Raw genomic sequence first — 12,668 nt, 5'->3', positions numbered from 1 at the left:
TAGTGTCAGCAAATAAAGGTGAAAACTGATTTGTCACCAAATTTTGCAATATAAACTTAATAAATTATGCCTACTGAAAAATCCATGAATAAAAAGACTGTGCAATCCTTTTTTTTAAAGTGTGCTCCGGGATGTTAAAGTGATCATTTTATAAATCCAGATACAACTAACTTTAATACCTAGATTATACATCCTTTATGTAAGTACACCAGCCACATCAAGTGAAAGCGATGTTTTATCATGTATCCAGTTTGATTTGTGAAATCTGATGACAGATTCACTTGAAAATCAATGACATCAATGACATACTTAATGAGAATGTGTTATAACTTGTTTTTCTAGGATATTTTTCTTTTTAATGTTTTATTAAAAAAAATCAAAACAGGACCTTTCATTTTATTCCAATTTTTCATTACTTGTTTTTCAGCCACTGGGGGCTGCCATTTGTACTTGCTTGTATTTAAATGTCAGTGCATAGAAATATTTGCACACAATGGACATAGGAGACCGACCCTATCTCCTATGTTGTGGCCATGTGTGGTGCTCACTGTGCACTCTCCTGGGCACGCACAGTTCACATCAGAAGGGGGAGCCTGCAAACATTCTTTTTGTAGCCCAGTGCTGTGCATTGAGCTTGATATAACCTCTGGGCACCAAGACCTGTAAGCAGAAGCCATTTTTCTGAGCACCTACTTTTGCCTATACAGGTCTTGGCCTCTGCAGAAAGGGATTCATTATACAAGGGCTGTGGCGGTAGATTTATGGCGGTCTGCACAATCTGTAGGCTACGGCAGAGAGTAGATCCATCCAGTATTCAGTATTATATTAGTATAATGGTGGCCCACAAATTAGACAGAGTGCAGGGTCTTAACAACATGTATATCGCAGTGCAATCGCCAAAATGGGAGGAGAGTAGTGATCTCACACCCATGGGAGCATTGCCATTACCATTGCTTTTCTTGACAAAGTATAATAGTTGCTCCTTTTGGAGGCAAAATGTGGAAAATCTGAAACATTTTCATATGTTCTCTATTTTTTATATAAAATAGAAGATAAATATAAATTTTTGGGGGAGGTGGGACATGTTTGCTTTCAGGCCCACATACTTATTAGACGGATATTGGCCAAACACGCCAACATCTGCGGGGCTGCCCCACAGTCTAATATGTACGGGAGCTTTCTGATTTTCCACTGATACATGTTGTCAAGGGGAGAAGATTCCAGCGTGTCTTATTTTGGACTTCCAATCCTTTTGTTCTCCTGGAGATTTTCTTTCATAGAGAACATAGGAACACTTGGCCAAGAATGCCCGTGTTTGGGGGGATTTGGCTGTTGTCAGAACAACTGACAGAGCAGGCTTCAGCCGAAATCTATCTTGCGTATGGGGAGCTTTATGATTCCTATTTAATGTCTTCCAGCAGAGATCTTGAAAGTCATATATAATTGAGAAACTATATTGTACAATTGCATTCATGTTTTTTTTAAAATAAATCCGCATTAGAGTTTTACAATTACACGATGTACAATAACAAATTGTATTGTGGTACCGTGTTAGCCAGAAAAATTGATGTGAATATTTTTCTGCCCAATGATGACAGAAGTATTCTAGGAGTGATACCTTTATTGGCTAACCAGAAAATAATATGTTTGCAAGCTTTCAGAGCACAGTGGCTCCTTCTTCAGGCAAATTTGTAATCTGCCTGAAGAAGGAGCCACTGTGCTCTGAAAGCTTGCAAACATATTATTTTCTGGTTAGCCAATAAATGTATCACTCCTAGAATACTTCTGTCATCATTGGGCAGAAAAATGTTCACAACAATTACACGATAAATGTATGCAAAATACATTAAACGGTGAAGGCGAACACATTAAAAAGGTTTTCCGACCTTAGGGTACAAGTCTGCAGTCACTCTGTGACTGCAGACTTGTGAATATTCAGTGTGTACACTGCAGGCTGTGAGTATTCTCCTGTGATGGCGCCGGGAGCCATGGGCACATGACCACAAGTATACAATTTGCATACATATGGTCACTTGCTGGTTAGATGTGTGTAGTGTATGTAGTGTATTGAGTGAGAATGAACACGTCGGAATGTGGCGGGATGTATGCAAATAGCCTATTTGTGGTCAGGCGCCTGTTGCTCCTGATGCCAGCATCGGAGAATCCTCACAGTCTGCAGTGTACACACTGAGGAATCACAAGTCTGCAGTCACATAGAGTGACTGCAGACTTGCACCCTAAGGTCGGACGCCCTCTTTAATTGCCAACATTGTATGACCACTAAACCTAAATATTTTTTTTCTGTTCTACAGACATAAAGAAGACGCCTCCATCATCAAATGGCGTATGGAGCCCCAAATATGGCGTACCATTTCAGCAACATGTTCCAGCGCTGGACTATCAACATAATGTATATATTCCGGGGACGCCTACGCTACTGGCCAACAAGCAAGGGCACTATATAGAACATGAGGCGAAAAACAGTTTTTCCACTTTCGGAAAAAAGCGAAAAATGACATCTTGTTGCGATGTACATGATGATATGATCATAAACAATGATCTGAAATGAACAAAGCGGTCTGGTGTTTAGGCATCAACCACAAAAGACAGAGGACCAAAGCCACACTCTGAGCAGACCGGAACCTCAGCAGTTAACAAACCGTGTCATTACTATGTAAAGAACACTGTCTCAACTCACCTACCTGACGTCTGTTTGTGTGTGATAATTCTGGGAAACACAATTTGTGACAGGTCCCGATCAATAAAGTGCAACGGGACAAGGAGATCTAAAATTAATCTGTAACACTTGAAATGAAAGTGCACTCGGAGAGGTAATGAAGGCGCAAAATATACGTACACAAAGACAATGAAAATAAATGACAGTGAAGCTGTGTGTTGAGTAAATGGACAGGATGCAATTTCATTTGGTAAAACAGATTCAATGTGGGTGAGAATGAAAGTCGCTTGTGTGTAAAAAGCAATTTTCTCTATCTGCAGTCAAGCGAAAGACTTCCTTGAGGACTGGAGTGAATAAGAGGACATCCTTTCTGAAATGTCATTTTGAGTTTCAGCCTTTGGCGATTTCCATTTAGTGACAGTTCTGTCTTTCATTGTTATTATGTGAGTGTACACAGTGGATATATATATATTTTTTTGGGTGGACTTGTATGGTTGCGTGTGTTGTATGATTGGAAGGGCGTGAGTTGATATCATATATCCTATAGGGTATAATCAGCGATCCACATTCATTGTCGCCACATATGGAAGATTAAAGCCGTGTAAATATATGTATATGCTATTTTTCAACTACCAATTGTATTAAAGAGTGCTGGACTCACTTTGGCGGTTTATATTATTATGCAAAAAATGAGTATTTTTTAATACAAAGCTTATCTCCTGGGAGATGGCGGAGCGAAGGACTGAAATTAAATTGAAGTAAAAAAGGTCAGCATAGTAATTGGGACAGTTAAATACATGTGATATTTTGTGCCCGTACATTTTGTCATCTGAAATCACTTCACGGTTTTAATCAGCTGAAAAATATTCTGTTTTTTTTTTAAACACTTTCTTCCAATGTGAAGGGTGACTGTCAATAATGTTATTACATTACTCAAGGCTACACTTACCGAGAATGGAATTGTGTTCGGCTTTCGTGAAGAAGAAGGTGACGGATGCTCCTTTTTTTTTTTTGTGCCAACTTAATATATTAAAGTACATCTCAACCTTTTATCATTATATTTTTAGGTTCTAAATTCTAAGTGGATGATTTTTTTAGATATAATTTTAGAGTGGTCGGAATCTCAGGGTTTTTTTTATACAGAGCTTCAATTATCCTGCATAGATTAAAGTCCCAATTCATCAAAGCTATTTTGCCAGATTCCTACAGAAAAATAAAGCTTTGAAAAGTCACATATTCTCCGACAGCTGGGAGGAACAGGGGAAATGGGGTGGTGACCCCCACTCGTCAAATTCATGATGAGCAGCGACATTCACTGCACCATCAATCTTATTCCATCAGGAGCTAAAGAAAGATATGTGGCGAGGCGCACGTAATGGCGCCACTCCATGCCTCACCTGATTCGGTAAGAGACTCTTAATGAATCAGGATCGTTCATTCCTACTCGGACTCCTGTACTGTAAAATGGGCTTCCAGGAGAAGTATGGGTTCGAAGTTCAGCACCGAACACTAGGTGCCGGTACGAATTCCGACTTTTACAGTTTGGGTTCATTCACCTCTAATCCCTATTTAACATGAAAAAACACCCAAAAAACAAAATTGTATTCAAAGTTGGACAATCACTTTAAGAATTATATTATAGAAATCACCTGCAATATACCGGTGCATTAGTGACACTGAGAACTATAGGACAATGTTCTGAAGTTTAGAACTCTGCATGAGAATTTCTTTTGAAGAACGGTTTATATGGCAGGTATAAAAGTGAAAGGGAGAATGTTTTATTAAACAGTCTTCTAAAAGTGTGTCTGTCACCAACATGCAGTTTTTCTATGTCTTTCAACCAATTATGATAAATATATGACTGTAATTTCCTTCCTTTCAGTAACGTACAATTCAGCTATCCTGAAATATACTAATGCCCCTGATTGATGATGAATATTTATGGGGGGATCCTCCCTTATCCAGCCATCTTAGTATGCAAGATTTCCTTGATCTCAACAGCATTTTGAAAGTTTTGACTCTGGTTGTTAAAGGTGTATAAACTAAGACATTATTATTAGTATTATTATTGATTTTTAGAGGAACATTGATTCCTTGTGGTGCTGTTCATGTGAACAGGGTTTACATACAAAATACATATAGCTATTCAGGCTGCTAGCATGGCTGCAGCAACTTTAACCACTGCCACCCCTGTTCCGACCTTATTCCACCTCCCGCTGCCAGATAAATACTCTGGTGACAGTAAATCATGTAGGGGTTTTGTGAGCCAGTGAGGTATACATCTCGAGCTCCTGGCTGCACGTTTTCCCACAGAGCGGGCAAAGGTGGGATTCATTATTTTTCTTCTGTCGGACAGGGCGTTGTAGTGGGCTACGCCGCTGTGGGAGCGTGACAATCATGTGGTGCAGAGTGCTCCTCAGTTTTTGAGCACTCTGAAACAGATCTTTGTAGGACCACCGATTCCCCCATGATACGGCACTCCAACTGCTGGCATTGACTCAGGGTTCGTCCATGGTTATCCATTTTGCGGTCCACTTCTGGACTGTAGCATCCGGCCACTCCTGGCCGGATAAAGCCCTCATCCCGGTATATTGGAGGGGGCTGGCTAACCATGTGAAGGACGCTTTGGCCACTAGGGACATTCCTGACACAGTGGTGGAGCACATAGCAGTATCAACTCGCATCGACCTTTGTTTTAACGAGCGAAGGTTGGAGCGAGCCCAGTGTAGGCAGAGGTTTCGGCTGGCTCCCACCTTCGCCGAACCTCTGGAACCTCCGATCCAGGCGTCCGAGTCACATGAGGCCATGGAGGTGTCATTAGTGGGATCTAAGTCCCAGACCACTCGAACACTTAAGGTCTGTCATGTTTGCCGGCAGTCAGGACACCTTGCCTCCATTTGTTCTCAGCAGTCGGGAAAACATCAGCGTCTAGTGGTAGTCAGAGGAGGTACACTAGACACGGCGATGTTTTCCTCCAAATTGTCCTTCAAGGGGATAATTACAATAGGGCCATCCACTCTTATGGTAGAGCTGTGTGTGGACTCCGGGGCGGAGGGCAATTTTATGTCATCTGCTTTCGCCCAACGACACGCAATACCCCTGGTGATGCTCGCCAAACCTGTGACCGTTCGAGGGGTAAATGGGTCGACACTACCCTCACAGATTACACACCAAACCAATCCTTTCACCCTTTCCATGTCTCCATCAATTCAGGAGATTATTTCCCTACTAGTCATTCCCGAGGGAATTGATGAGGTCTTGTTGGGGATACCATGGCTATGCTACCACTCTCCTCATATAGAGTGGTCGTCAGGGAGAATTCTGGGATGGAGTAAATCCTGTGAGGGTAGATGTCAGAGGGAGTGCATTCAGGTTGCTACAACTGAGGTACCCGCAGATCTTTCCTCTCTCCCCAAGCACAATTGGCCCTATGCGGACGTGTTCTCCAAAAGGGCTGCGGAGGCCCTTCTGCCTCACCACCCCTGTGACTGTCCTATTGATCTCTTGCCTGGTGCAGAGCCTCCCCGGGGGTCGAGTCTATCTGTTATCTCTTCCGGAGACGGAGGCAATGTCCCACTACGTCCAAGAGAATCTGGCAAGAGGATTCATTAGGAAGTCAGTGTCACCTGCAGGGGCTGGGTTCTTCTTCGTGCAGAAGAAGAGTGGAGAACTACGTCCATGCATAGACTACAGGGGTCTTAACGCCATCACCACTAAGAATAAGTACCGACTACCCTGATATCTGAGCTCTTTGATAGACTACGGGGAGCAAGGGTATTTACTAAATTAGATCTGCGGGGTGCTTATAACCTGATTCGCATCCATGAGGGGGACGAATGGAAGACCGCTTTTGTGGTCGGAGGAGGTCTTCAAGGCCTTTCTTGCTATTAAATCACACTTCGCTAGCGCTCCCATCCTAAATTACCCCGATGTAGATAAGCTGTTTATAATGGCGGTGGATGCCTCATCCGTTGGTGCTGGAGCAGTTCTCTTCCAAAAGGATGCTCAAGGTCGGAAGCATCCTTGTTTCTTCTTCTCCAAGACCTTCTCACCAGGGGAGAGGAATTATTCCATTGGGGACAGGGAGTTGCTAGCCATGAAGTTGGCTTTCTCAGATTGGAGACACCTCCTGGAGTGGGCTCACTTTCTCTTCCAAGTTTTTATAGACCACAAAAATTTGGTGTACTTACAGACAGCCCAGTGGCTAAATTCTCGCCAGGCCAGATGGTCCCTATTCTTCTCCGGTTCCATTTCACCCTCCATTTTCTCTCCGGCGAGAAGAACATTCATGCTGACGCTCTCTCCCCTCTCCCGCTCCGTAGTGTCATCAGAGGAGGAGGAGCCTCGGCTTATTGTTCCTTCCGAGAGCCTGAGAACCGTGGCTCCGGTTTCACAAGAGTCTGTGCCCCCGGGCAAGAATTTTGGAGCCTATCCCACATTCTGCTTCCCCACTTCACAAGATTTTTCTCTATGGCTTTGGACTGTGGGTATGACTAGGTTTTTTTTTTTTGGTTTTTTTTCCCCATGGGATTGAGGTTTTGGGCTCTTGCATTGTCTAGTTCCCCCTCTCCCTCCCCCTCCCGCAGGTCCTATGCGTACTATTACTGAGACATTTCATATATTAACATCTCTTATGCTTTTCTATTTTTTCTGCTGTCTCATTCATCACCATTTTTGTTGTACGCCTTTTTTCATCAGTTACATTTTTTCTTTTTGCCATATGACTAAAGTTTCTATATTATTGAAGTATCCTGCACGCATATTATGTGCCTTATTATAGGGATGTATGGTATTGCAATATTAACATCTTTACACCCATTTCATGGAGTGGTCATTTATCCTTGCATTATCTTCGCTTGTGCAGTCAGATTCTTGTGATAACATTATTGTGGGAAGCACATGTTTTGTGGGCTGTCATTTTCCTCATTCTAGGATATGACATATATATATATATATAGGCATGTTTTCTTGCATGTTTGCATTTTTTAAGTGTTTTTAATGGTTTTTGTGTTGTTGTTTTGTGTGTGTACTTATGTGCAGTCTTGAGTTTTTTGCCAATTTAATAATAAAAACTATTTTTGATTATATATGGAGGTGTTCCTGTCTATGTGGGCATGATCTTTTTCTTGCTCTTTCTTCATGTTTAATCACAAGCCCACAGTGAACCTTCCAATCTTTGTTGTATTTTTGCGGTGCCCTCCATTTATATATTTATTCCCGGGCAAGAATTTTGTACCAGCAAATTTGTAACTAGAGGTTCTCTCTTGGGCTCATTCGTCTAGGGTGGGTGAACATTTTGGGACCAAGAGGACATCTGAGCTTCTGGTGAGGACATACTGGTGGCCACATATGGCTTGTGATGTTGGGGATTATATTCGGGCGTGTGTCACCTGCGCCAAGAATCGATTTCCTCGGCAACAGCCTGCAGGGCTACTTTACCCCCTGCCGGTGGCAGACAGGCCCTGGTAGATGGTCGGGATGGACTTCATGGTGGGCTTACCTAGGTCTTGTAGCTGCACTGTTATCTGGGTAGTCACCGATCATTTTTCTAAAATGGTGCACTTGGTGCCGCTTCCTTGGTTACCTTCTGCACAGACCTTGGCGGCATTCATAAAACATTTTCTGCCTACTTGGCATGCCTGACAAAATTGTCCGTGACCGGGGTCCCAAGTTCGCATCTCGGTTTTGGAGAGAGCTCTGTCATTTACTCAGCATTGAGCTGAATCTCTCTTCTGCAAACCATCCCGAGATGAATGGGTTGGTAGAGAGGGCCAACCAGACTCTGGTGACATACCTGCGACATTTTGTGTCTGGTAGGCAGGATGACTGGGCATCTTTGCTACCTTAGGCGGAATTTGCTGTGAACAACGCCGTAGCCGACTCCACTGGGCAGACTCCATTTCTCCTTAATTACGGCCAGCATCCGCGTGTCCCTGTGCCCATGCTCGTGTCATCCACTCATTCCAGGGAGGCAGACTGGGTAAGGGACTGCACATGACATTTGGGACTGCACACAGGATGCCATTCGGGCCTCCAAGGAGAGAATGAGGGTTTCTGCCGATGCACACCGGCGCCCCGCTCCGACCTTCACTCCTGGCGACTTAGTGTGGCTCTCCGCCCATAGCATCAGGCTGCGAGATGAGTCCACAAAGTTTGCGCCTCGCTACACTGATCCTTTCAAGGTTCTGGAACAGGTTAACCTTGTGGTCTACTGTTTGGCTATTCCTCCGTGCCTTGGTATCACCGACACCTTTCATCTTTCCCTCTTAAAGCCCGTCTATATGTCCCGTTTTTCCGAGTCATCTGCCAGGACATTGGGTTCATCCATGGATGAGTACGAGGTGAACTCTATCTTGGGGTGCAAGGTGGTGCGTGGCAAGAAATACTATCTGGTGAACTGGAAGGGTCACGGCCCAGAGGACAGAACTTGGGAACCTGTGGAGCACATTCGGGCTCCTCTGCTCATTGCAGCCTTTGAGCGTAGCGAGGCTCAAGGAGGAGGGGGCTCTAGGAGGGGGGGTAATGTTAGGTGTCGAGTTCCCACCGCTGCACAGGGGGAATCTCGAACCATGTCTGCTGCCATCTCCCATTCTCCTCCAGCCACAGTGGAACCTGCTCAGCTGAGACATCAGTCCCAGTGTCTGGCTCAGCCTGATACTGTGCGAATGGTTACTGCTGCCTTTCCAGGCTCTGCCTTTGTAGCCAGCACTGGTCAGCAACGAGCAGGCTTTTGTGGATCTAAGTCCTGCTTTTCATGCACTCAGCATGCCCACGGGAGGACCTCTCGTTGGAGGTCGGGGGTCACACGCTCAGGTCCTGTAGCAGCTCCCATTGGTCCACCAGGAAGGTCCTGAAGAGCAGCAACTATAAAAGGTTTGCATGGCCGCACGGCCATGCACTAGTATCAAATGTGTTTGGCTTATGCCAGTGTATACTATTCCACTCTATTCATATGTGGTGTGAGGCTGTAGCTTTGAGACTGTACACTCTGGCAGGCAGCTAGCATCAGTGGGGGCAATTAGCCTTGGCTTAGCATCTGGTTCCTTCATGTGTGCGGTTAGCACAGAAGAGTTCCAGAGCAAGCACAACCCTAGTTAGGGTAATAGTTTTGTGTACAGCGCGACTCTGTGAGTCAACGGTGGACCCCGGGCTGCGAACGCACCTTGTAGCTACCTATCTATACTTGGTGCGTTCCGCTAGCCCTAACAATGGGGGATATTCGAGAGAATTCTTGGAGGTGATTGGATGAGGAACGTACGAATATGGAGGAGAGAAGGAGGACTGTAAATGTTGAAGATTAGTGATGAGCGTGTATGCTCGTTACTCGAGATTTAACAAACAGGAAATCCCGACATGTATTCAGGCTGTCTAGCAGCCGCAAATCATGCAGCTGCGGCGACACAAACTAAATCTCCAAGCACGCCCAAAATACTCGGAGATCACCCGAGCATGCTCGGAAATCTCGAGTAATGAGCACACTCGTTCATCACTATTAAAGATAAAAATTATTATCCCTGTGGAAAAAAAAACATTCTTATTGTTGAAAATATGATGTATGTTTATATGAGACCTAATAATTTCTAATATTTATTTAGAATTTTTGAAAAAGGTGTGCAGAATAGTCTTATGTTTGAGAGTTGGAACGGATCATTTTGGTCCCATAAACATTACAAAATTTGCCATTCATCTTTTTTTCATTGGACTGTTACTTTTTATTGGCAGTTTTATGTCTATCCTATATCAAATTAGAACAACTATCCCGAAATAGAGAAGAGACCATTGACCAAGGATTTATGCCCATACATCCTCACAAACTCATTTATCAAGTTTTAAATCAATGTTACTGAAAACCAGTCCTTGTTTTGACTTTCATTTTTATCTTCTTTTACAATGGAACCAAAATATTTTAGCTTTACTCACAGTCCATTCCAAACCATGCTCTCATAATCCAACCCGACCATTATCAGAAGAAAATGTTGATTTTCATCTCTTAACCCCTTCTCTGTGATGTACCCCTACATCATAGAAGGAAAAGTGTTCCCGACCTTTGATGTATGGGAGCTTCATGGTGATCATGCGACCACTGTGTCTGAAAGCAGAGTGATCGCAAAAAGGTGCCTTCTGTTTCTGACAGCAGGGCATCGGGACTCGTCATGACAGTGGGTTTTCAGCAACCCCAGCAGCTAGGATCGTTGTGCTTGGCTTTCAATTCTGAATAGCCATTCACAGATATTTCAATGTTTTGGCAAATGAAAGTGCCTGAAACATTGAAGTCCAGCTATGTTTGGTGCTATAACAGCCCCTGCACTGATTGGAGCGATCACACGATGACATCCAATCATATCAATCTGTGAGCAGGTACACAATTTGACCTCACAGTGACCGCTCTGCACCGCCTCATGCTAGCTTGGAGACGTGTGAAGAGAGGTCAATGTGTCCTTATGCTGCGTATCCTCTGGGACTTGTTGTGCTGCAGGCTATTTTAGCTTGTGCTGCTGCTGATTGAAGACAAGAAGAACAGAATAATGAACACATTCCTAAGCTGTTCCTGACCTGGTATTGTCCCCTGCTTTTTTTCTAATCCACCCAAGTCCCCCTTTCCTTAACTACTTCCACAATCCCCTTTCTGCCGCCAAGCGCTGATCAGTACTTGATCGCTGACCAGAACTTGATCGCTCAATTTTTTACAGCTTTTTTTCTTTTGCACCACCTCCATGCGTTCCTCCTGCAGCCACCGGACTCTGATCAGTGACACACATCACTGATCAGCTTCCATGCTCACTTTTGGCTTAAGAGATTTCTTTTTTCCTGTCCATCTTTCCTTCCTTCCCATTTGCACCACCTTTGTGTGTGCGTCCTGCAGCCACCTAGCCTCTGACCAGTAACGCACATCACTGACAGGCATTCGTGCTTGCTTTTGACTTAGGACTTTTTTCTGTCCATTTTTCTCCCCCCCTTTGCACCACCTCTGTTTGTGAGTTCTGTAGCCACTGAGCCAATGATCAGTCAAGATTCAAGAACATGCTTGATCTGCATCTGCACTTGCTTTTGGCTTAGGACTTTTTTTTCCATGTCGCACTATGCCCCGGAAGTATTTCGTTGTCTTCCGGGACATAGTGCGCTAGCGCATGCGCACTAATGTTTCTCGGCTTTGCCCGCAGTTGGACAAAGGCGAGATTGCTTTGCACATGCGTGTACTATGGAGGAAACCTAATCAAATTCAAGGCAATATTGCGGCCAGCGGGAAAGAAAGGGGTGCATGAAAGAACAGAAAACTCCGCCCATCGGACCGTAAACAGAGCCCGCCAAATTCAGGTGACAGAGTCCCTTTGAGAAACGTGAAAGGTGTCAGTGATACCAAGGCACGGAAGAATAGCCAAATGGTAGACCACAGAGTTGACCTGTTTCAGAACCTTGAAAGGACCAATGTAGCGAGGCGCAAACTTAGTGGACTCAACTCGAAGCCTATGTTACGGGCAGAGAGCCACACATCACCAGGAGCAAAGGTCGGAGCGGGGCGCCGGTGTGCATCAGCAGAAACCCTTATTCTCTCCTTGGAGGCCCGGATGGCATCCTGTGTGCGGTCCCAACACTATTGCCTTTTCATTAAGATGTGGTATTCCCAAAAGCAAATAGATACATATACAATGCCTACAAGTAGTATTCAACCCCCTGCAGATTTAGCAGGTTTAATAAGATGCAAATAAGTTAGAGCCTTCAAACTTCAAACAAGAGCAGGATTTATTAACAGATGCATAAATCTTACAAACCAAAAAGTTTTGTTGCTCAGTTAAATTTTTATAAATTTTAAACATAAAAGTGTGGGTCAATTATTACTCAACCCCTAGGTTTAATATTTTGTGGAATAACCTTTGTTTGCAATTACAGCTAATAATCGTCTTTTATAAGACCTGATCAGGCCGGCACAGGTCTCTGGAGTTATCTTGGCCCACTCCTCCATGCAGATCTTCTCCAAGTTATCTAGGTTCCT

The 12,668-nt window shown here is 44.0% G+C and overlaps 1 protein-coding gene across 2 annotated transcripts in view; it reads left to right on the top strand.

Moving 5' to 3' along the window:
* The window catches only part of LOC138675469 (protocadherin-10-like), a 177,669-nt gene extending 174,320 nt beyond the window's left edge, over positions 1-3,349 (top strand). Inside the window, exon 4 of one of the 2 annotated variants that reach the window (XM_069763757.1) lies at positions 2,313-3,349. In XM_069763757.1, the coding sequence (XP_069619858.1) occupies positions 2,313-2,569 (257 nt within the window). In that variant the 3' untranslated portion in view covers positions 2,570-3,349. The remainder of the gene's footprint in view (positions 1-2,312) is intronic. The other variant, XM_069763758.1, reaches the window with a different exon arrangement.
* Positions 3,350-12,668: the final 9,319 nt, after the last annotated feature.

This window comes from Ranitomeya imitator, chromosome 4 (genome assembly GCF_032444005.1).
Source record: "Ranitomeya imitator isolate aRanImi1 chromosome 4, aRanImi1.pri, whole genome shotgun sequence".
NCBI lineage: Eukaryota > Metazoa > Chordata > Amphibia > Anura > Dendrobatidae > Ranitomeya > Ranitomeya imitator.
Note: the sequence above shows the minus strand (reverse complement) of the source record. Positions and strands in the feature narration are given on the sequence as shown.